This window comes from Gekko japonicus, unplaced genomic scaffold (assembly GCF_001447785.1).
Source record: "Gekko japonicus isolate JY-2015 unplaced genomic scaffold, Gekko_japonicus_V1.1 scaffold363, whole genome shotgun sequence".
Lineage (NCBI taxonomy): Eukaryota > Metazoa > Chordata > Lepidosauria > Squamata > Gekkonidae > Gekko > Gekko japonicus.
In genome coordinates this window covers 548,040-574,037 of record NW_015177016.1, presented here as the reverse complement: position 1 = coordinate 574,037, position 25,998 = coordinate 548,040, and the positions used below count along the sequence as shown (strand labels likewise).

General features: G+C 42.4%; 1 protein-coding gene across 1 annotated transcript in view; it reads right to left on the bottom strand.

Annotated features, from left to right (window-relative positions):
• The window catches only part of KIAA0825 (KIAA0825 ortholog), a 162,227-nt gene that overhangs the window by 66,706 nt on the left and 69,523 nt on the right, over positions 1–25,998 (bottom strand). The window contains exons 5-10 of the mRNA XM_015427715.1: positions 24,584–24,678; positions 21,010–21,237; positions 13,045–13,310; positions 12,121–12,271; positions 7,854–8,044; positions 6,984–7,166 (exon numbers count right to left, since the gene is read on the bottom strand). Of these exons, the coding sequence (XP_015283201.1) occupies positions 6,984–7,166; positions 7,854–8,044; positions 12,121–12,271; positions 13,045–13,310; positions 21,010–21,237; positions 24,584–24,678 (1,114 nt within the window). The remainder of the gene's footprint in view (positions 1–6,983; positions 7,167–7,853; positions 8,045–12,120; positions 12,272–13,044; positions 13,311–21,009; positions 21,238–24,583; positions 24,679–25,998) is intronic.

The following is a 25,998-nucleotide window of genomic DNA, read 5'->3' as shown; positions in this document are numbered from 1 at the left end:
GAGGCCTCGCGGTGTCTTTGGCAGTGGTGCTGGTGGTAGTGGTGGTGGACGCAGTGCAGAGCGGTGTCAGAGCTGCTTTGGCTGAGCCAGATGATGACGAAAGGGCTGCCAGCGAAGGGGCAGCCTCCTGCTGCAGTAGCAGCTGCCGCCCTGCCCCCGCTTCCTTCGAGGCTGCTTCCGAGGCTGGTGGCACCTCAGCACAGTCAGCCCACACCGCGAAGCGGCTGTGGAAGAGGGCCGGGAGCAAAGGGAAGAGGTGCTGGCCTCCGGCTCCTCAGGGCTGTGCATGAGGGAGAAAGAGGAGGGCAAGCGCAGCAGGGCTCAGCTGAGGCGGTGCTGGTGCCATCACGCATGCGCTTACAGAGGACGACACCCGTCCGCTGGCTGGCCTCTGCTGGGGCACCTGGCCTGGCCTGTCCGAGGCCGGCAAGCGGCTGAGGGCGGGCAGCGATGTGGCTTGGGGGGGCCCAGGGCGGGCCAGATGGAGCGGTCCCCAGTGAGTAATCAAGTTGCCTAGGCAGCTGTCAGCGTGGGAGTACCTGGCGGGGGCAGTATTTTGCAGTATTCGCTCCATAAGACCCCCAAGAAAGTGGGGGGGAAGTGTGTCTTATGGAGCAAAAAATACGGTAAGTCCCTGGTGACTATGCCCCTTACTACTTCAAACTCCACAATTTTTCCCATTCAAGTTCTGCAGAGAAGAACAGGAAAGTCAGAAGTTCCCATCAGTTCCCAGCTGTCACACCATAATTTTAACGGTCCAATTCCATGGCAAGAACTGCTCAATTTTATTCTTAGCTGCTCTACTCCTGGAATGGTTTACACAATCAATAGATAAAGTTGCTCCTGAACAGTATTACTTCAGGCTATGGGTGTGAGCTTGTATGTTTCAATGTTATAATAGAACTCACTGTGTGCCAATAACCAGAACATCAGGGAGACTATTCAACTAGCCTTCATATTACATTGTTTACAAATGCATGCAAAATTACATGTACAAATACAGATGAAATGTATGCAGTGGAATACGTACATTTCCAACTATACATACAAAACAGTTACATACTTACTTGATTCTGGCTACGTGCTGCACACACTCAATTCCAAGCACATAATTGCAACTTTGTAACATAGGTATGCTTTAAATTAGAAGACCATTATGGGCTGGATCCTATACTACTGTAAACATAACAAGTTTGGAGAAGGGATGTCCTCTTCATCACTGGAGCCTATGCTATCATTAAGGACACAGGGTGTTTGGAAACAACATGGGGTGTTGCTCTTGAAAAGACTGTAGGAGAAATACCCAGCCTCTCTTACAAAACTAACACAAATGGTGGGGGGGTCACTTCTACTAACTTCTCTTTCTGGGTACAGCAACCAACAATGGCACAACCCATGTTGTTTCCAAAGATATCTAGCCCTCAGGAATGGCTAAGAGTGGGACTTAGTGGGCTGCAATGAAAAGGAGGAGTAAGCAAAAATAACTTCTGAATAGGCTTGCCAAGTCCCCCCGGGGAGCGGGGAACCCCCTGCCCCAGAGGCCCGTTACCTGCCGCCAGCGGATTGGGCCCCGGGGGGAACCCCACCCCCAAAGCACATGACATGCCCGGTGTCAGCACGTCACCCGGAAGTGACACAGTCGCGTTGGGGGCGTTGGGGGCGTGGCCGCAGTCATCCGAGGGAAAACTCTATGGTTTTCCCTCAGATGATTGTGGCCCCGCCCCCGGCATGCCCAACGTGGTTGCGTCACTTCTGGGTGACGTGGTTGCGGCACTGGAGTCCCCCGCTGTACATGTAGCGGGGACTTGGCAACCCTACTTCTGAAAACTGATACCATTTGCAGTACTGTAGGATCCAACCCAATAACTTTTGTACAGTGTAAGGAATAGGACAAGCCCCAATTGGGGGGGATCTATACTTTAAAAATGTGTAGTAGAAAAGAGCAAGAGTCCAGTAGCACCTTAAAGATTAATAAAATATGTGGCAGGCAATGTACCCTCTAAGCTGAGTTAGAGTGAGCTAGCTCACAGTTTTTTAGCCTCCAGCTCACACATTTTTGTCTCAGCTCAGGAAGGATGGCTCCAGAGCAAACTAATTGATGCATTAGCCAAATTGCTCTCTCACAGCTTTAATGCCAGGAGCTCATAAAGTAGAATTTTTGCTCACAAGACTCCACAGCTTAGAGGGAACATTGGTGGCAGGGTATGAGCTTCTTCATAAGTGAGCAGTGACTCAAGAAAGCTCATGCCCTGGCACATATTTTATTAGTCTTTAATGTGCTACTGGACTCTTGCTCTTTTCTACTGCTACAGACAGACTAACGTCGTTACCCATCTTTAAAATGTGTAGAAAGAACATGCCCTATTTACTGAGTGATTAATGAATCTGGATGAATAGAATCAATTAGGTATAATTCTTCAGAGTTCTCTAAGAGCACACGGCAAAACCTTTAAAGCCAGAACTCTATGACTGGATGAAACCATTCTAACCAAATTTCTAAAACCATTTTGAAACTGTGATACATTTTAAAGAAGGACTATAAGAGTTTAATAATTTCTTAATATATACCAGAGAAATAATCTAAATGATAATGTCAATGAAGGTTTGGCTTAGTGGATCTCTATGACTGGTGCTAGCAATGAAAATATTAATAGTAAATCTATAAGTTTAAGTTTTCTTAGTATGATAATTATATCATAACCATAGATATAAGGAAATATACTTCCAGTGCAATCCTAAGTGGAGTTATACCTTTCAACACCCACTAAGTTCAATCAACTTAAAAGGGTTTAACTCTGCTTAAGATAGCACTGTTTATGTATAAAATATGCTATAGCAGCTGCCTCTAGTCTCAAAGATGAGGAAAGCATCTGTGAGAATATTTGATACCAAGAAAAAATTCTGTGCTGGAGTTATGTTGTTCCTGTGCAATATATGACAAGGTGAGAACTGATCTTATAAATCTCAGTGCGAGTGTGAAATGATGAATGCTTAAATAAAGACTCCTAATAATGTTGAATTGTAGAATTTAAAGAAATTTGTGTTAGAAATAATCTTAAATTCAGTATAATATCAAGTTGATTTCTTTTTGAAAATACAAAAATACTTTCAGAAGCTAAGCTATATATGAAGTATTTAAAGAAACAGAATAATTAATTGAGATAAATTCATAAAAAAGGAGATAAATTATCAAGGCACATTAGTAGATCGAAACCTGTTGCATATATGGTGATATAGTGAAAACATCAAGAATGACTGGAAATTAATATTGGACAGTACAGTTCAGACTACTGTATATGTCACCTATGCTGTATTTATTCAGAGTGCTTTATGGAATGGAAAACTAAGAACAAGACATGTTTACCCTGCAGGAAATCTGGTAATAACAGTTGGGACATATATAGTGGACAAGTGCAATTACTAAATAGAAAGATAATTAGAATACCAGTATTTAGAGACAAATTAACAACATTAAAACAAATACAGTATAATGGGATGTTTTATAAATTATTTTCTAAAACCATTAGAAACTTTTATTTGTTATTGAAATGTAGAGGTCAAGGGCTGTGAGGTCTCAATATTTTAGCTCATGAATGTATGCTACCTAGGTCATGAATTAAAATGGCTTTAAAGGGAAAGGTAAAGGTTCCCTTGCTCGAGAGCCAGTCGAATCCGACTCTAGGGTTGCGGTGCTCATCTCCGTTTCAAAGCCGAAGAGCCAGCCCTGTCCGAAGATGTTTCCGTGGTCATGTGGCCGGCATGGCTAAACACCAAGGCGCACGGAACGCTGTTACCTTCCCACTGAAGTGGTACCTATTTATCTACTTGCAATTTCTTGCTTTCGAACTGCTAGGTTGGCTTTACTCCCCTCAAAATTGAAGTCTCTGGGGAAATTTCCTGTTGACATGGCTGGCAATTCAGACAATGTCCAGATGGACCTCTGGAATCAAGAAGCCACACAGAAAACAGACAGAAGAAGGAGGAGGAGATTGGATTTATACCCCTCCCGCCACTCAGAGTCTCAGAGCAGCTTACAATTTCCTTCCCTTCCTCTCCCCAAAACAGACAACCTGTGAGAGCTCTGAGAGAACTGTGACTGCCCCAAGTTCACCCAGCTAGCTGCATGTGAAGGAGTGGGGAATCAAACCCGGTTCTCCAGATTGGAGTGCACCGCTCTCTACATCACTACACCAAACTGGCTCCTAAGCATTCTCTTTCATGCACAAGAGCCCACTCGTCTCCTTTTTTCTCAAAAGAGATTGTGGCAAAGAAGTGGCAGAGGTTACATTTGAAGTGACTGTGGAAGAAAACTCATATCCAAGCTGACAGAATACAAACTAGAAATCAATGTCTATTGTCCACAATGTCCATTGTGTCCATTCTGGGGTAATTACACCAGCAAAGCAATTATACTTTTCTACTACCACTGCATCCTTCCAGTGCTATCCAGCAATGTCATTTTAATAGGTAATAGGTAAGAGGCTTCTTATACATTGGTACACAGGCAGAAAAAGAGGATCCCTCACTGTGACCAATTTGTAAATAGTTTGCAGATAAAACTGATTATATTTGATACAGATATTATTAATGATAACTGAGGCTTCCACTTGACATGTTCATAGGAATACATTTCAGTTAGGATTGCAGCCAGAGGATGAGACCCACCACGTCTATTTGATACGTGACCACCCTGGCTTGTGAAGTCTCCCTGGGAGGATCTGCCTCACTAATGGAAAGATCAAGGCCTCCATTTTCCAAAGAAGCTGTGGCAAGGCTTTTGTCCTGATATAATAAACACTGGCCAGTTTAAAACTGGGCAAATACTTGGAGAAGAGATGGATTCTCAACTCTAAATTAAAGTGCAGTGGTCTAAGTCTAGGCTTGGGCTCTTACTTGTATCTGGCCAGGTGTTAAATCTAAGTCAGCAACTCTTGCCAGGAAGAGAAAGCGAGAGACAGGTTTCTCTCCTATGGCTGGCTACTTTGTGACTCTGAGTCCAGCTTGGGAACTAGGATCATTCACACAGGGCACATGCCTACCTGATACTTGTACTGACCATACACAGTAACAATGTCCAGACCCACGTAATGTAGTCTGAGTCAGAAGTCTTTTCAACAGTGATGCCTAAAACATGGAACTGTCTCCTGAAGGTCATCTAGCACTTAACCTACAATCTTTTAAGGAGCTGGCAAAGATTTTTTTATTTTATTTTTCACTTTCTCTTTTACAAATTTCCCACTCCCTGATATGGTTTTGTTAGCTGCCTGCTTTTATATTGCTGCAGTTTTAAATACCTTTTTTCTGGGTAGAGTTTTATTAGTCATTCTGCGTTTAGGTCATCATTTTTATTACAAAAATACAGAAATACAAAACAGCATGATGCATGAAAGAATTTAAAAAGATTAAAAATAGGGCTGAATTATATCAGCATTGTTTTAAGGGCTTACTGTCTGGTGGTTTTTTTCAGGTTAAGATTTTGTGTTTACTTTGATGCTGGGTTAATGGGGATATCTGCCCATTTGCTTTTATTGCTGTTTTTAGTATACTGTGATATTTAGTATATTATTGTTTTATTTTTAATTGGTTTGGTGTGTTGTAAGGAGAGTCATGAATATTTATATGGAAAGATTGTGTACAAATATTTTAATTAAACAGAGAAAGATTTCTCCCTGAAATTATGACACTGTAAAAGTTAACTACATTCTGGTCTGAGCTTAGTGTAATTGGTGTTTGTTACATTAATCTTGTGCTTGTTTTTTCTATTTGTAGCAACCTTAGTGACCACATAACTCAAGTTTTCCACTAGCAGCAGACATCACTGTCTGCTTAGTTCCTTTCTCTCATCTATTAAGACATAATGGCTGCAATACCAATAACATTTTCCTGGGAGTAAGCTCTACTGAATAAAATAGGGCAATTCTGAGTAGACCTGCTTAGGATTGCTTCCAATATCTACTATTGCTAAAGGAAATTCTTGTTGGTTGCCTCTCCCAGCACCTTCATGCAGATATTAAACAGCATGGGAGAGATAAGATCAAACCCTACAGAACCCCACACATCAGTGGCCATGAAACAGAGCGGGAATCCTCCAGCTCCAGCTTTTGAGACCGTCCCCCCAGATAGGGCTCGAACCACCATAACACAGTGCTTCCCAGTCCTAGTGCTAAGAGGCAGTTCAGTAGGATATTACTGTCAATAGTATGAAAAGCACTAAGAGATATAGCAGGATCACATTTGCCCTGTCTAGTTGTCAGTAAAGGTAAAGGTTCTCTTGCTCGATAACCCCTTGAGCCACCGCAGCTCCTTCTAGTTGTCAGTAGAGGTCATCAATCAAAGCAACCAAACCTGAGCCTGAAGCCAGATCGAAATGCATCCAGAAAAGGAAAGGACTGTGTATCAGCACACAGATGCATAAAAATTGGAAGGAATAAATGTTCTTTCCTCAGTTAGGAAACTAATTCAAAAGTCTGTTAGTCAAATGTGAGGAAATACATGCTCCTTTCTCAGAACTTTCTGAATTATGATTTGGTATGACTCCTTGCTCAATGTTCTTCCCTTCGAAACTGTTTATGGAATTATACTAAGGAATATCATTATATCAGATAAAAGAATATCAGTTAATTTTATTGATGCATTGTAAACTTTCTATAGATGTACCCTGAATTATATAATAAAATCTTATGTGAAGATGACTTCTTCCTTAATGCTGAAGTAAAACTACTAATGAATGCTTCAGAAAACTGTGAAATACTGGTTGCTTTATTTGTTCAGTTTGTCTCAACATAGTGGATTAAAGGGCAGGTTACAAACAAAACAGTAAAAGCACCTTAAAAATTAAGTTCTTACTCACATAAACTGCTGCTGTCTTCATAAACAGGACAGACTGATGCGTCATCATCACCATATTGAAAAACAACCACCACACAAGGATGGATGGACATTTAAATGAATTTTTATATTTAAAATATTAAATTCACACTTACTCATAAAGATTTTTCACTGGGGCAGTTAAAATGACAGCTGCTATAAGAAGATCATTGCAATACTTGTGTATTTTATAAATGCGAGGATTTTTGTCTTTATGTGGGCTCAAGAGTTCTTGCACAGAGCTACAGACTGACCACAGCATGTTTTCACAGGTCATCAGAATTGCTGTACAATCTATTCTGTAAGAGGCAAAAGAAGAGTCCCAAAACCCATTAAAAGCTGCAATACAATCCATAATGTGATGTCATTTGCAAAAACAAAAACAAAGAAATCTTTCTGTTTGCTTAAAACTCAACAGTATCCTGAGGCATAATTAATAACATGAAAGCACTGTGGCATTTATCCCACACAGTTCCCGGGAGTTCTGTGACCCTCAGCAATACATTTTGTACCCATATGTTGGAAAATGGGTGAAATTAGAAAATTTTGCTCAGCTTCAGCTTTGCAGTTGACTTCTTTTTATGTTAAATTAAAACTCTTCTAATATTGTACCAGCAAACATGTCTATTTTGCAATGTTCACTTCTATGCGTGTCTGCCTTCTGTTATAGTTTAGTATCTCCTTTCTTGTATGTCATCAAAACTGTTTTAATGAGAGAATTCTCCATCAGAGTAAAGATGTGGGAAGGTGGGTAAGAAACAAGATGAAGTTCATGTTTGGGCAAAGTATGAATGCCACCATTTCTCAATGAGAGCTCCCTGTTACCCAGGAGAAGAGCTTTTCCCCAGAAGTCTCCAGGAGTTCTTTATGTGTCAAGATTAACTTAGTTTACACACATGCTTAATTTTGCTTTGGATTTTAACCAGATAGTTTTATGTTCAGGCACAGAACAACAAAAGGCAAAATTAATAACAAAGTATCATTACCTTATCTGTGAAGTTCTTTTGTAGCTGGGCTGGGCCTGAAAATATCTGCAAGTCAAGATTGCCAAAGATTCCTCTAGCACTTCTGATAGAATTTCCTGGGCTAACACAGGGGGTAGAACAGTCCATAGATCATGACGAAGAGCACAGCAGAAATAATGCCACATCTGGACTGAGAATGAGCATCTTTCCCCCTGGCAAAACCACCAAATGTTAAACAATAGAAACACATCTTTCGAAACGTCAGCTTGGATTCAGTGAAACTAATCCATTCAGGTTGAAAGGAAATTGCTAAAGAATTTGAGATGGTAAACTACCAGAACAGAATCCTCACATGATGTAAAACATATTTTTGACACACACATAAACACTATGTTCTATTTCAGTTAGCAAACTGGTGTCCTTTCAAAAATTCAAGCCACAAACATCTGAACTATCATAAATTTGTCTCCCTATAACTGTAATATTTCATTTCCAAAATAACATTTTTTAATCAGCAGTACATATATTTGTTATCTGTGAAAATTTAACTGCAAAAGGGTGACCAACTGTGAGACAATTTCCACAGGAGCAAGTCCCTAGTGTGTCTCTTTGGTACTCTCAGCTCATGACTTAGCCCACATACATGATAGCTAAGGCTTCATCCAGTCTTCACTTGCATACCAAATATTCCCCTATCCCAAGGTTCCCATTTATTTTCTTTATTTATTTATTTGTTTTACTTATATCCCACCCTCCCCGCTGAGGCAAGCTCAGGGCGGCTTACATAAAATACATAAAAGTATAAAATACATAAAATCACACATAAAACATCTTAATTTATCGTACAGTTATAACAAACTTAAAGTGCAAGGTGCTAGAGCTAGAATAGGTAGTAATAATATTATAGAATTGTATAGCGGTCACAACATGTTGGTTAAACAAAGGGAATGGCCAGAGTTGGAATTCATTTTATCTTTTCTAATTTTGCTGGTGAGCGCAGGATGCTGATGGAACATCCAGGGGGAAGGTCTAAGACAGTGCAAATTGTTATTTGATATGCTCCATCTTCCCTACTGAATAGCTTGAGCCAATTATTTCCAGTGAAGGAATTAATAACCATTTTTGTATGTAAAGTTTTAATTAATGTTACTCATGAAGCTGGGAGTATTAGTGGCAGACAGACAGATGGTATCCATAAAAGTTTAGGGGAATTTGTTTGATATAGCAACCTTGCTAAAGCTAATCATGTCTAGCTCTAGTCAGTACCTGGAAGGGAAATCATTGAGGTGCCTTTACCCTATATAAAGCATCAAGTTCCACAGAAGAATACAAATGCAGTAAATAAATGAAATGTATATCATAATAAGCCTTGCTTTGGGCAACAGACCTATAGTTGTTGGAAGCTTTCATCCTGCCTCAGCAAAAGTGAAACAACTTCTCGTACTAACAAATCCAGTTAATGCTCATACACTTGCTTCCCTAAACTGCCAGATTATGACAATGTCCTGTTTCCCTATAGCTGAAAGAACAGCAGAAGTGTCAGTAGTGCATCCAGCACTTCTTGCTGGATATGTAAATGTCTATCCATTGTTAGGATTCTTTAAAAAATAGACTGATATATCTTTATTATGTTTTAACAATACCAGAAATAAATATAATAACATTCTAAACTCTGAACAATTTAATGTCTTGGTAGATTTTTTTCATACATAGCCTGAGACCAGAGATTATAATAATTTCCTGTCTAATATGTAATATACTATACAGTTCTGTTATTATGGGTCACTATAATAAGTATAAGTATCAAAAAAATAACCTTACCGATACTGATCTCTGCACATTATGTTTCTAAGATTATTATCATATCATATGATTATATGTGGACACTTTATTAATGTTCTGTATTTCAACATGTATGTATTTTATGATATGCTAATAAAATCATTAACTATTGTAGATTTTCAGCAGCGGCAGTAAAAGAATATGTAGGTATTATGAGTCAATCACCTGCCCTAGCGGACATTAAAAAAATCTGTTTTCATTCATACTATTCAATGCATTGGAAGCATTCTGAAACAAGCTCCTTTTTAACAAGTTTTTGGGTTCCTGCAATACATTTAAATATACTATATGTTCTATGTACATACTATGTCCTATGTGTTTTACATTTAATTTATTGTATTTTAACCCATATAGTTATTTTTAAGACTGTTTATAAATGATCTGAAGTTCCATAGAACAGTATATATTACCTTTCATTATTATTAATGATACCTCACATTACATTACCTCAAAGTATAAACTTAATAATAAACAATGTGATCAGTTTCAAAGTACTCATGGGAGATTTGAATTTTTTCTTGTTTGCTGTTTGTTGTTACTTGTAAGTATTCAAACAGATAAACATCTGCTATTTTTGCAAGCTTCATACAATAAGACAGATGTTAACTTTCATTCAAATTGTATGTCAGGAAACAGGCAGTTGGGCAGTATTACATAAACCACAAAATATAATCTGCAAATAGACTTTTTTTTTTACAATTAGAAAGCAAGTTTTGAAATTACAGCAGATGCTTGTAAAAGTTTGATTCTAAGATATAAAACGGAGGGCCATTTGGGCGGCAAAGGAAGTATACATTCAGCTGGTGAGATATTGCAGTGCTTATATTCTGTCATGGACTGGTATGGCTGAAACACTCCAAACCATAGTTAAGCAATTGGGAGCAGATTGCAAGAAAATACATTGCTTCCCGATACTCCCTCTGTTTTAGAGGTTCCAAGATAGCTTCACATATCCCCGTTCCATATAACAATGACATAAGACTTATACAACTCCCAGCTCTCCTAGCTAACCAATTAGATCATCTTTCAATCAGAGGCTGAAATGAAAATACTACCCTGAGCAAGCTCCAAAACAGAACTGAATGTTAGATGATAAATAATATATGATATATTCCATGTAGTTAAACCTGTTTCCCAAACTTCAGATAGCTGAGGTACACTTTGTTTCTGAATTAAAGCTGGAGGTACACTTTACTCTTACACATGTAAAAAATATTTTAGAGGATAAAATATGAATTACGTTTCTTCAGAGGAACCCACTCCAGGGCCAGTTCTGTATTGAGGGGGCAGAATGCTCAGGGCTCTTGTTCTCTGCCTACCACCAAGATCCTCACTTGTGCCTCCCAACCCCCATCCATGTGCCCCCCAACCTGTTCAACTTTTCCCAGCCTACTCACAAGCCCTCCAATCACTTGTGCTCATAGCTGCTAGGATACCCTTTCCCCAATGGCATTGGGCAATGCATGCAGCTGGGACTGCTGGCACTGTGTTCACCAGGAGCATGTGCAGCTGCATGTGCAGCTGCAAGCAAGAGCATGCACAAGCAAGTGGGTGTGGGAAGGGTGCACAGGTAGGTGGCAGAGGAGGCACACTCATGGGGGGTCAGAGAAAGTGGGTGATTTTTTGCTGGGGACCAATAACAGCCCTAGGAGCTCCAGTTGGCTGAGTAACACAGAAGAAGTACAGTCCTAATGCAGCTGTCATTGTTACTTCTGGTATAAAACTGAATAGAATTTTAGTATATTTTCTTACCCAAAAGATTTTATCATAGAGATAGGTGGATACTGCTCTGCATCCATAGCCAATTGTGGTCTTCAATTCAATACCAGAAGTTCAGGTTTTATGTGATGCAAGCCTTCTTCTATTTCTATGAGCAGCTCTGAAAAAACCTGCAGGCCTTCCCACCCATTAATTCGGTTAGAAGAGTAGAGATTGCCAATAAGATGTTTCTTACTCTCTCCAGCACTATCAAGTGGTGAGTTTCAAGCTGTGCACAATAGATAAGTGGTGAGTTTCAGTTGTGGCCCTACAGAATCAACTCCTCTGAGAAATGAGCTTACAGGCCATGTATGCACAGTACGCAAGCTTTTCTTAAACTTGCTTTATTTGTGTAGCTCATACTGCTCTGAGGAAATAAGGGGATGGAGGTCCCTGTGATGCATACAAATTCTACCACATGCATTTTGAAAAGAAACTGTTCAATGTGTGGCAGACACCAGTGAGAGAGGAGCAGAGAACTCTGAAGTCTTAGCAAATGTTTTAATCAAAATGGGAGTCCTCACATTGCCAAAGCTTAAAAATGGCTGAGCAGTCTTAAAGCTGCTACTGGATTCTCTCAATATTGTTATATTGTCCAGGTAGTGCTGAAGTTATGTTTCAAATTACTCAGAAAACAGAAAAGAGTAAGACATATTGTATAAAACAGGATAAAAAGTTAACCCCACACCTCATAAAAAGCTTTGTAGTCATCCCAATAGTGACTCTCAGCATCCTGTAAAATGCTTGTAGCACAAACTCTGATGCAGTAGTTTTTAACTTGAAATTGCAGAACACTGATCAATTCCTGATATCGCTGGAGAGGCACCAGGAATAAAGGCCTGTTTAAATGGAATGATCAAAGAGAAAAAGATTTAAGGCCAGTGCAGTTGGAGGTATCAATCTACAGTTCTACAAATGGTTTGTATTATTAAGTATCAATCATTCATTTCCTCTCAGTTCTTGAATCCAAACCCGCATTCACTTTAAAATCTGTTTTTTGTTACAAAGGCTCTTTGAAAATCTACATCTGCTATTCTACAAATATGTACTGTACTTCTGCTTTAAGCAAACAGAACTGTCAATCCACTATTTGTCATTATCTCGGATAGCTATTTTGCTGCTGCTGAAATGTGAAGTGCAATTCTAAATGCTGATTTCTAAACAATGTGATATGTAGCTTAATCCTATCTGAGAATCCTAATCAGTAAGCAAGAAACAAACTGCAATTTGTTAAACAATCCACTGTGGATGTCACAACAAATTTCAGTTAGTTGTAAATGAGGACCCCTTCGACAGCAGTGTGCACAAGCAGAGAGGATGACAGCCCAACCATTGCCAGGCTTCTTGTCAACACTAACAAACGGTGGTTTGTTCATGACATCTGATCACAGCTACTGAGTCTGAAATTGCCAGTTCCAGTGGAGTACAAAGGTTGAAAACTATATAACAGGCCAAGAAAGACATTACAACAAAGAGAAATTCAAGACAGAAAGGAACGTGGCACTCTTCTTTGAAGTTCTGTTTACTTTTTAAGTAATTCGTTCCACTGCTGAATGAAATAATATACAGGCATTTTATAGTGTAATAAAACAATAGAATGGAGGAGACTCACTTCTTACTCTTCTCTTTCATTAAATTATGATACATCTTAAAATGCTGACAGACATGCACTGAGGTGGAGAGAACAGCATACAAGTTCTGCAGTGGAGCTCTGGAAGGGATGTGTTTACTTCTCTCCTCCAACCTTTCCAGGACAGCTGTTGCTACTTTGCAGGAAGCCTCTACAAAGTTGGCTCTAATTTCCTGAAGAGATTCATCTCTGCATGCCAGAGCCAGTGGTAGCAATGTGTCAAGTTCTTCCAGGATGTCAGAACAAAACTAAGGAAAATAAATGTGGCATTCAGTTGCTTTTTGTTTGACAGCGATTTTTAATTTACATACAGCACAACAAATAATGTACTTGTCACAGAACAAATAGATTTGTAGGTTTTAATAACCGTTATACTTCCTGACATTAAAACGTAAAGGTAAAATACAAAAAATCCCAGAAAATACTTGCTAGAAAAATAATTTTTAAAAACTGGGAAGCAGACAGGAGAGAAACAAATGTTACACCATTTTTTAAAGGTCCAGAGAAAAACCAGAAAATTACAGACCAGTTAGCCTAATGTTTGTCCCTAATGTTTGTCAAAATGTTTGTCCCTAATGTTTGTCAAAAACAGAATTATTGGGCAAATAGAGGGACAAAGCCTGCCCGGAGAAAATCAGCATGGCTTCTGCAAGGGGAAGTCCTGCCTAGCCAACCTTTTGAAGTCCTTGAGAAAGTCAACAAGATAATGCTGACCTGGTACACATTATATAGCTAGACTTTCAAAATGCTTTTGACCTCACCAAAGACTCCTAAGTAAGCTTAGCAGTCATGGGAGAAGAGGATGTGTTCTTTTATGGATTAAAAATTAGCTAGGAATAATTGGGCAGTTTTCTCAATGGAGGAAAGCAGTGAGGTCCCATGAGGATTGGTATTTGCACCACCGCTATTTAATTCATAAATGGTCTGAAACTGAGGGTAAGCACTGTAGTGGCCAAGTTTGCAGATGACGTAAAATTGTTCAGTGTGGTGAAAAGGCCAGCTGTGAAGAGCTCCAGGAGAATCTCCACAGTTTAGGTGAGTGACAAGTGGTTTAATGTAGGTTAAGTGTAAGCTAATGCACATTGGAACAAAAAATCCTAACTTTAAGCACATGCTAATGGAGTCTGTTATGTACGCGGACCACCACTAGGGGTCTGCAGCTACAGTCAGGAGCTTAGCTCCTCTAAACAATAGGAACCTAGGATCCTAGTTCCCCCAGCATTCACCAATAGCTACTTTGGCGGGAAATTCAAACCATCTAATGGGAGTGTGGGTGTGCTGGGTGGGTGTGTATATACTTGGCCTTGCAGGGCCGTTTTTCAGTTTCAGTGTTTACAATAAATGTGTGCAAATGCATGTCGTTGTCCGAGTCCTCCATGTGGCGAACCCAGTACTTTTAAGTGGCGGCGAGGATGGGATACTGCTGAGCCAGGCCTGGCTCACATCCAAGTGCAGCACTGAGCATTGATCCAGCCGATGTCACCACGCCCCGCATCGCTCCCGAGCAGCACCGCACCATGCACCACACCCAGGACACCGCTCCATGCTCCACGCCAAAGCCATGGCCTCCACTTGAGGAAACCTGGAGATCTTCGATCCACCCCATCCAGAACTCTGGGACTCATGGATGGACCAGCTGACCTGCCACCTCGACTACAATGAGGTAACCGATCTGGGCAAACGACGGGCCCTTCTCCTCAGTTCCTGCGGCATGAACACTGTTCAACTCGCAAAGAGTCTCCTGGCACCTAGGGCGATCTTCGAATGTACCTACGAGGAAATCATTGACACCCTGACCTGATACCTCTGGCCCCGGCCAACAATGCTGCCAGACGGATTGAATTCCAGGGCTGCATCCAAAAGCTGAATGAGTCAGCCACTGCATATATGGCTGCCTTGCGCCAGCTTGCAATGGACTGTGCCTTCACCAAGGTGGAGGAAAACCTCCTGACACAGTTCACCTGGGGCATCAGTGACATAAAGCTGTGCAGGAAAATGATTGGCACCGCCGACATAAAGATCGACGAGGCCCTTCAACTCGCCATTGCACACGAGGCCTCCCACCGTAACCGACCCTTGGCAGCTTCTCATCTGGTGCTTCCTGACTCGGCGCCCGAGAACTCCGATGAGGAGGACATCCGTCTCATCTGCCAACCCACTCGCCAGAAACCACCGGGACCCGCAGCTCCAGGATACCTCGCAAAGCCGCCGGCCGTTCCTTGTGTGCCAGCTGCGGGGAGCTGCACGAGCGCAAGTCATGCCGGTTCCGGGACACAACTTGCCACACTTGCAGAAAACAGGGTCCCCTCGCCCGCATCTGCCAGTCCAAGGGAAACTGGCACCAGCAACCTCCAGCCCAGCCCCAACACCAGGTCGCTGCCACCTACGAGACCACAGCAAAAACCTCCGAACTCTACCACCTCACCAACTGGCCATCCCTTCAGGTATTATGCCTCCCCAACCTGTCTGCTACCCCGAAGATCCAAGTCACGGTCCAGATTGAGGGGTCCCCCTGCCCTATGGAAGTGGACTCGGGGTCGGTGGCATCCATCATTTCAGTGGACATGATGCACAGACTTTGTCCTATTGGGGGACCCCACTTACGCCCTTCCCCTCTATGTTTGGTGGACTTTCAAAAGAACCCAGTCCCAATTCGGGGTGTGGGAACCTTCTGGGTGCAGTACCAGAGTTTCGAGGGATTGCTGGACTTGATTGTGGTGGAGGGGAACCTTGTAAGTCTTTTGGGGCAGGCCTGGTTTGCGCCATTGGGCATCACGATTGGGGAGGTTAATAAATGTGTTCAGAGGGATTTTGCGGAGGTTTGCGGGGAGTTCCCCGCCGTTTTTGATGGGGCTTTGGGATGTTATAAAGGGCCCCCAATTTCATTGCAATTAGACCCCACCGTAGCCCCTCTCTGCATGCGATTTTGCACAGCTCCGCTTGCACTCTGGCCCAAAATTGATGCGGAGGTTGGCAGATTAGTGGCACAGGGGGTCCTAGAGCCAATATCACACGCCATCTGGGATACCCCGATAGTTACCCCTGTCAAGCCAAATGGCGACGTCCGCATCTGTGCGGACTACAAATGTACACTTAATAAGGCCCTCCACGACCACTCCTACCCGGTCCCAGTCGTAAGTCATGTCCTGGCTTCTCTGGCAGGAGCTAAGATTTTTGGCAAACTAGACTTAGCACAGGCCTATCAACAGTTGCCGGTTGATGAGGCCACGGCCCAGATGATAGTCCGCACAGGGAGGCTTTTAAAGGTAAAGAGGCTACAGTTCGGTGTAAGTGTACCCTGGAGATTTTCCAACAATGAATGGACTCCTTGTTAAAAGGGATCCGTGGAGTGACACCATTTTTTGATGACGTCCTTGTCTCCGCGGCTTCCCCTGATGACTTCACCTCCCACCTCCATGCCGTCCTGCAACGCTTTGATTCGGCTGGCCTCAAAGTGAAATGGGAGAAATGTCTCCTTGGGGTCCCCGAAGTGGACTTTCTGGGGTTCCGGGTCGATGCAGCCGGCCTCCATCCAGCTAAGGACAAGGTGAAGGCCATCATGGAGGCCCCCACACCCACTTGTAAAGCAGAGCTACAGACGTTCTTGGGACTGATTAATTTCTACCACACCTTTCTGCCGCACAAGGCTGAAGTTGCAGAGCCCCTAAACCACCTCCTTGACAAGTCGGCTCCTTGGTCCTGGGGCCCGAAAGAAGCAGCAGCGTTCAGGGGGATTAAGTCACTGTTAATTTCCAACAACGTGCTGGCCCACTTCAATGAATCCTTGCTGGTGGTCCTCTCTTGTGATGCCTCCCCCTACCGCATTGGTGCGGTCCTGGGCCATATCCTCCCTGACGGCTGCGAGGTTCCCGTGGCCTATTACTCCAGGACCTTAACAGCCGCTGAGCGCAACTACGCGCAAATCGACAGGGAGGGTTTCGTTATCACAGCCGGGGTCAAGAAGATTCATAACTTGGTTTACGGGCGCCCATTCACGATCGCAACAGACCACAAGCCTCTCCTCAGCCTCTTCGCTGCACACAAGCAGACACGCCATGAGTCCTCCAATGGTCCCTCTTCCTGGCTGGATACCACTACCGCCTGGAGCACCGCCCGGGCAAGGCGATGGGACATGCCGATGTCCTGAGCCGGCTGCCACTGCCGTCCACTAACACCGATCCTGCTCCTGGGGTCCTGCTCCTCGAAGGTCTTCCGGAGCCTCCTCTGCAAGCTGCCGACAGTGCTGCACGTTCAGCGCGTGACCCTGTCCTCTCCCAGGGCTGGGGCTGGGTGGTGAGGGGTTGGCCCACATCATCCCCGGGGCCCGAGTTTGCAGCTTTCAGTAGCCAGAAAGATGAACTCTCAGCCCTGAAGGGATGTTTGCTGTGGGGGGACAGGGTCATGGTCCCTGAACCCCTGCGACAACAAATCTGCACGGCACTCCAAGAGGCACATCCAGGCATCGTCCAGATGAAGGCACTGGCCAGGAGCTATGTGTGGTGGCCGGGAATCGATGCCACCATCGAGTCGTGGGTCCAACAGTGCCAAACCTGCCAAGAAGTACGACCCAAACCACCAAGCACGCCAACACAGCCTTGGGAGTCAACCCGCAAACCATGGTCCTGGCTACACATCGATTTTGCCGGACCATTCCAGGGACTGTTATTCTTAGTGGCGGTTGACTCCTACTTGAAGTGGCTGGAGATCAGCCATGTGTCTACCACTTTGATGAAGGCCGTGATTCGATCCCTCCGCTGGATCTTCGCTACGCACGGGCTGCCGGACACGATAGTCTCTGACAACGGGGCATCCTTCATTTCGGTAGAGTTCCAGGAATTTCTCCAAAAGAACCTGATACAGCACATCAGATCCCCACCCTTCCACCCCGCGACCAACGGCCAGGCCAAGAGGATGATGCAGACAGCAAAGGAATCCCTCAACAGGATAAAAGACGGGGACTGGGAGTTCTGGCTAGCCCGCTTTCTCCTGACCCAGAGAACAACACTTAACCCCGTCACTGGCCACAGCCCCACAGAATTAATGATGGGTCGACGCGCCGTGACCTTGTTGGATCGGCTACACCTGGACCGGGTACCAGACTCCAAGAGGATGGTGGAACAGCGAGATGATCTGAGAGGGTTCTTCCCGGGTGACCCAGTATTCATCCGGAACTACAGAACTGGAACCCCCTGGTTGGCAGGAAGAGTGATCAAAGTCACAGGGCCGGTATTTTACGAGGTATCGGCGGAAGATGGCAGGCTCTTAAAGAAGCACCTTGACCAACTAAGGCGGCGACAGCTCCCGGAGGCAGGAGAGCAACTACCGTTGGCTGCAGGAACTGGCACTCACACACCCAAGTCCAGTATTCATCCAGACCCCTCGAGCATGGAGGAAGCCTCCCCGAGTGAACCAACACCAGAACCAACAGAACCAGAGACACTTCAGCCACCACAACAGGCGTTTCAGTCCCAGGTCACAGCAAGGCAACTGGAACCCATAGCCAGTGACCCAATACCAGCCCCCCCCGTCGTTCCCTCAGAGAGCGACGGACCCCCCCACCGCCTATATAAAGGACTATATTACATAGGTAGGGTCGGAACTATGGGGGGAGGGGTGTTACGTACACGGACTGCCACTAGGGATCCGCAGCTACAGTCAGGAGCTTAGCTCCTCTAAACAATAGGAACCTACGATCCTAGTTCCCCCAGCATTCACCAATAGCTACTTTGGCAGGAAATTCAAACCGTCCAATGGGAGTGTGGGTGTGCTGGGTGGGTGTGTATATAGTTGGCCTTGCAGGGCAATTTTTCAGTTTCAATGTTAAGTACAATAAACGTGTGCAAACGCATGTCGTTGTCTGAGTCCTCCATGCGGCAAACCCAGTACTTTTCAGAGTCAAAACCTGCTGAGACTGAGAGGGAAAGAAACCTTGTAGTCAAAGTGAATAGCTCAATGAAAAAGCCAACTCAGTGCAGCAGCAATAGTGAAAAAGGAAAGGAAAACTCTCTGCTGGGAATTACTAGGAAAGAGATTGAAAATAAAACAGCCTCAGCTGGAATGCTGTATGCTGTTCTGGTCACCGTATCTCAAAAAGGACATTGCTGAACTAGGAAAATTACAGAAGAGGGCAACCAAGATGATTAAGGGTTTGCAGCACCTTTCCTATGAAGAAAGGCTAAAGAGTCCAGGCTCTTTCAGGTTATAAAAGAGACAACCAAGGGGAGACATGATAGAAGTTTATAAAATTACGCATGGAGTAGACAGAGAGAACTTTCCCTCTCACAAAATATTAGAATTTGGGGATACCAAATGAAGTTGAAGGGCTGTAGATTAAAGATGGACAAAACAAAATACTAAAATGTGGAATTCACAGCCAGAGGATGCATAGACAGCTTTAAAGGGGAATCAGATAGACAGGTCCATCAGTGGCTACTAGCGAAGGTAACTAAAGAACCTCCACATTCATAGTAAACCTCTGTGTCAGGAGGCGACATCAGGAGAAGGTCTCTGTGCCCTATTGTTGATCCTCCAGAGTAACTGGTTGGCAACTATGTGAGAAAGCATGCTGAATCAGATGGCACCCTGGTCTGATCCATGAGGGCTCTTGGGAATGTTCAGTCTGAAGAAGAGGAAGTTGAGGGGGGGACATGATTGCTCTCTTTAAGTATTTGAAGGGCTGTCACTTAGAGGAGGGCAAGGAGCTATTCCTGTTGGCAGAAGAGGATAGGCCTTGCAATAATGGGTTTAAATAAAGAGCGAGAAGGTACCAGCTGGATATTAGGAAAAAACATTTTACAATAAGAGTTGTTCAACAGGAGAATCAGCTATCTAGGAAGGTGGTGAGCTCCCCCTCACTGGCAGTCTTTAAGCAGCAGCTGCACAAACATTTGTCAGGGATTCTCTAGGCTGGTCCTGCATTGAGCAGTGGGTTGGACTAGATCTAAGCTGTCAAACATAAGGCCCGGGGGGCAGAACCAGCCCATCCAGGGCTCTTACCCAGCCCGCAAGCAATTATTATGTATGGAAAAAACTAGCCGTGCATATGATTAAATACATTTATTGGGTGCTTCTGAGGGCTCCCTAGTAAGTCAATTCTTTTCACTGCTGGGAATCAATTGCTTTTGTTTGTATTTTGAGTTAAAAATAATATTGTTAATTGGGTCAGCCTGTATCCTTTATAAAGTTGATATTTCTGTTACCTGGCATTATATTTTATGGCACACATGGCCCAGCCCAACACAGTGACATTTATGTCAGATCTGGCCCTTGTAACAAATGAGTTTGACACCTCTGGACTAGATGGCCTTTATGGCCCCTCCAACTCTGTGATTCTGTGATTCTAGGTTCTTCTTAACACAGTTTATCATTTCAGTTTCTCCAGTAATGGGGGAGAGGTGGCAGTTGTAGAGCAATAGGAAATGCAGCCTCTAGTGTGTGATCCACAGACAAAGTAGATTGTTGCCCATATGCCCAAATTTGGTTGCAAGTAGCATTATATTTAATTTTAGGTTTAATTTTATATAAAATCAAAGATTTTGCTGGATGTATAACACAGTCTAAAAACCATGCAATCACACAAGCAACAAAAATAGATTCTTCATTCCATTTAAATGGGTAAACTGGCCTGCTTGTGTACAATCTTCAGTTTCTCAATATAGCTCAAATGTTTAAGAAAGAAAATGTCTTGCACATCTAAATTTCACAAGTGTTTGCTTGCAGAAGAAGAAGGGTGTTAACAACAATTTTAAAAACTGGTACCTTCTAATGTCTGCTTTCTTTTAATATAGCCTTGAGATCTATAATGTTCTGTTCAATAATTTAGCACAATTTCTTTTTTACTTTTTTATTAATTCTGTTTATGTGATTTCTGGAGTATTACTGGTACTGCAAGTACTTCAAGGTCTGGCATTCTATAAATCCTCACATTTTAGACCTTTAGATACATACCTTTAAAATTTGTTTTGGTTGCTCTTTCTCATGAAGAACTCCCTGAGATTTCTCCATGCATTGTACGTTTACAAGATTTATCACACAGTTGAAAGATGAGGACTGTTCTTTCTGCTCATTTTGAAGAATTTTAGTGGAAAAATCTTCAACAGCAATTGTTATACAGTATGCCACTGAAGAGGACAGATCTTTAAACGCATTTCTCCAGCCAAAAGCTAATAAGGTAGACTGAAATATATAAACACACAACAAAAACTCAACAGTGTCTATTGACATATGAATGATCCCCAAACTATACAGAGCATCTAGACTGGAAAAATGAAAGCACACGTTATAATAAACAGTGTTGTTGCACGATTACCACCGTTGTGCCTTTTTCACAGAGCACTGACCTTCAGAGAGGTGTTTTAAATGGCTGTCCCCCAGCTATGAACTTCCTCCTCTAGGAAACTTGCCAGAGTTAGGGCCCCAGCATCTTTACAGAAGCTCTACAAGACATTTATGTCCAAATTCCCTAGATTTTTACAGTTCAGGAACAAGTATCTTATACATTCCAATCACTCACTGTTCGCACCAGGAAAAATATATTCAGAGTGACATGAGTACATATTTAGAGAATGCCATGAGTCAGGGATCATTATGAAATTCCTGCTAAAACACAAAGCTCACTGAGTATCCTTGGGCCAGTCACACTTTCTCAAGTAACTTACTTCACAGGATTGTTGTGAGAATAAAACAGATGATGAGAGTACCACGTATACCACTCTGAGCTGCTTAGAGGAAGGATATGATGAACATGTGTGTGCATGCGACAGCGAGGTAGCAGGCCCAATCTCAGCGAGGTAGCAGGCCCTGCTCCAATGGTGAGCTGGGTGGGAAAGGCTGAGAAGGCAGCACAGAGAAGGGATGAAGAGGAACCTAAAGGAGGAGTTATGGCCTTAGGCAACACAAGACAGCCAGACCTGCTCAGGCCTGGTGGAACATACCAATAACAGAAGTCTCCTGAGGTTTTGAAGATGCAGAACAGGAGGGTTAAGGGAACTGCAGTTGTGTGGATGCCTTTGTAGCCTTGGTTCATGGTAATAAAGAAAGCCTTAAAGAGCACCACTGAGTCTAAGTGAGTCTCTGCTTACCACAGAAGACACTTTGGATGTCCTGCTGCCCCCTAGCAGGGCCACAGTCACACAATTACACATCCAGGAACTTAAAGGAGTTCCCCCCTCCGCAGGTGTACATGCTTGGAAGAAATCAAGGAACACCTGAATACACTTTCCAATTATGTCTGGAATGTAGGTTTTCAAAACCATACACACACAACACATATTTTCCATTCCCCTCCCCCAATGTATGTTCTCTTTGAAGATGACAGCAAAGAAAACTGGGGCGGAACCTTGCTCGGACTCCTTATCAGAAGTCCCATATATTGAGTTTTGACTCAATGAACAGTTGTGTGTGGGGGCAGATTCAACTGTTCACTGACCCAATGAATGGGGGGGGCAGATTCACTTGTTAGTCACCCTAAGCCCTGCCGTGCAAGGGAGGGTGGGTTAGAAGTATTTTGTGACCTGCCCTGAGCCCGCTCGTGGGGGAGGGTGAGATATAAATCAAATCAATCAGATTTAATAGGATTTTTGACTATCCCTGTTGGGTGAGTTCTAACAGAATGAATCAACACAGATGGAGATTCAAAGATTTAAATACTTCTGCGTGTCACAAGTTGGCTCTTTCTCAAGTCTCCATCCCACACAACACCTTTTGAAAGTAAAGGGACTTTTCAAGCATTTTGTGATACAGTATGGAGGAATGCTACTCAAAGGGGGGGGGACTACAAATCAAAGTGGAAATGCCGGCACGCTTGGATGTCCATTAAGTGAATCTTAGGTTCCTGTATCTAGACAGATCAAAATTGAGAATGGCCACTGAGTTTCTCAAGAATTGGCTTTGTAACCCATTTGATTTCAGACTTTTCTAAGGATCTAAAACCTTATATCAGAGCTTTCTCCAGTTTGTCCAAGGTGTTTGATTCTTGCTTCTGGCCTATTGAACTAGTAACTATCCTATTTTATACAGAGTAAACAGTTGTTGAAAGTTTTGTTAAAATGGGGGGGGGATTAAGTGATGAAACTGAGGGATTAATTTTGATTGGATATAAACATAAGAGTGCAGTATAAAGCAAGAGGCATTGCCTTAAGGCACCCACTTCAAAACAGAAGTGTCATTTGCCCCATCTATTGATCTGGAAGAAACATTCTAGGCAGTGTTTCTCTCTATGCACAAGGTACACAAAGTGATTACTGTTCCTTAGTTATGCTACAATGTGAAAAATAAAAGCAGTTTTTACATATAGGATAACTAGTATGTTGATAGTAAAAGGGTCCTGTGTGAAATAGCAATCTCAGTTTCCACTAGCAAGTTTTCATGTGACTACGTTCTAGCCTGGTCTCATTAGATCTTGGAAGGTAAGCAGGGTTAGTATTTGGTTAGTATGTATTAGAGATCACCAAGGAAGTCCTGTTGGAAAAATTGGCAAAAATACATAGATATTCAGAGTTTGCAATGGATCTTTGCTTCACTGGAGAGGAGGTATTTATTTCTGTGTAAAAATCTTTATTTCTAAGGGAAGGGTACACAGGAAAAGCTGCAAAGTAAAAGACCTAAGGCTACATCTCTACAGCTACAGAACAGACCAACCACACGGTATCACAACAACAACTGTAATGGAGATTCTTCTTCTTGACCCCTAGAAGGAAATCAACTGAATACATTAACCAATGATTGTGAGTAAACAGACTTAGATTTCGAGGGCATTGTTTGCATTGGCTCTGAGCCAGGTTTCCCTTCCAGGTCAGTCTAAACAACAGCACACAAGGTAAACAGATTAACCCTACGATGACTAAATTAGACCTTGCAACACACACATATTTCCAACAAGTCCAGGGCTGCAATGAAGAGGTAGGCAATGGCAAACCACCTATGTTCATCTCTTGCCTTGAAAACTCTATGGGGATCATCACAAATCAGTTGCAACTTGACAGGACTTTCCACCATTGCCATGAAAACAACTAAAATGATAAATAAAAACTTGCACAATTAGTTTCACTTGTGTTCTTTGCCCTTCCTGATAGCGGCACTGAAAAAATGACTTTTAAACAGCCTCTTTTATATTCACAACTGTTATACACATTATATATATACCGTATTTTCCTGCGTATAAGACTACTTTTTAACCCAGGGAAATCTTCTCAGAAGTGGGGGGTCGTCTTATACGCCGGTACGCCAGAAGCATCAGCACAGCTCTATATTTTAACTGGAAAACTCTCTATTTTAACTGGAAAAGTTGGGGGTCGTCTTATACGCCCAGTCGTCTTATACGCCGGAAAATACGGTATATAAAAAATAATTTATGTTATTTTCAACATTATATACATTTTCTTCACAACTTCAGTCTTTGCAGAATTAAGTAATACCACTGAAATTAGCTGAATGTAAGAATTTGTAATTAATATTCTAATTTGCACTTCCTGATGGCACAGTCAAACAGACTTCCAGGGTCTCAGATTGTTTTTCCACTCACCTCTTTTATCTGAAGTAACTGTTCAGGAAGCACACTGGCTCCATTTGTTCTACTCTCCCCTATTAAAAGATCTCCACCAGCTTTCTTCAGAACTCCTGTGCAGTATGACAAAGAGGATCAAAGTTAAGATTAATTCTCAAGAAAGTTGCTAGCTTGCAACACTTTCATAAACCAGTGTGTCCTACAAAGGTATTCAGTAAACTGTAATGGAAAGTTAGGAGTAAAAGAAAGTAAAATTCTGGTAACAAACAATAGTTGCTTTTATAAGCTCCACATTCCATTTTGCATTTTCATTAACAGGATTCATAAATGTATGTAATATTTGATTTCATAACTGATGTTTAGATCAACTGTCCATTAAAATGCTTATAAAAAGATATGGCAATGTGATTTGGTAGCCCTTGGTGGCCCTTGTAAGGGCAGAAAGGTGGGACACAAACTTTGTAAATAATAAAAAAAAGCCTTAGTACTTAGAATGGTAGAATCTGCCCTGTTCTTATTCTCCACGGCAGTAAAGTACAGGAGAGCAGCAGGTCCTTTTATCTTTAAATACTGTTCTACCCAATCATGAGTAAAGCTGGAGTAAGGGTGCAAAAGAAAACATAGAAGCAGTATACTTCTCACTGGAATTCTGAACACATTTAGTTGGAAGCATTGAAAAGCTACCCATTAGGGCAATGACTTAGTAAATCTGATTGTGTTGTTCTTTTATAGCCCTTTCTAGAGATTTATATGAAAAAACAGATGTCTTCTTAAAGTGTGAAGGAAAGACCTTTGCAAATCTTTCTAGTCCCCTGAGGCAAAGCTTGAAAACCTTAGGCCTTGACAAGTTAGCCCAGTGTGGTTTCAAAGAGCTCCACTGGAAAAAGCTTTTTTTGGCACTCATTATCAGATCTGTCTAAAGTTCACCTTTCTCATTGAAATGGGGGGGGGGAAGGTGAGAGGAAGATGAAAAGTGTGTTAGATGTTTTTGATTTTTGAAAATCTCAACAAGAGACTTCTGATACACCAGGAGGAAAAGGAAAGCGCACCAGAAGGGCAGAAGGAAAATATAATTTGGTCACGCATTCTTCATTCTAAATAGGACATTCTGCTTTATCCATTCTGCTGCTGCTGAATGTTCCAGGTTTCTTCAAAGGATCGTATCTTCTGTGATAATGAATGTACTAGGTATGTTTGAACATTTCATTAATTGTACTGTAAATCAACTAGAACAGAACTGCACGAATGGTCAAAGACCAGCAAAGAATTTTTTTCTCAGTGCCCCAGATGAAAGTGAATTACAGTTCTGTCATTTTCTTGAATTTTCTGTTAATTCTGGAAGAACAGAGATGAGGAATCGGTGAATACATCTTAGAAAAAAATCCTAAATCTTTTCTGGGAAAGGAAAATGTTACCTTTTGGTTCTATATTCA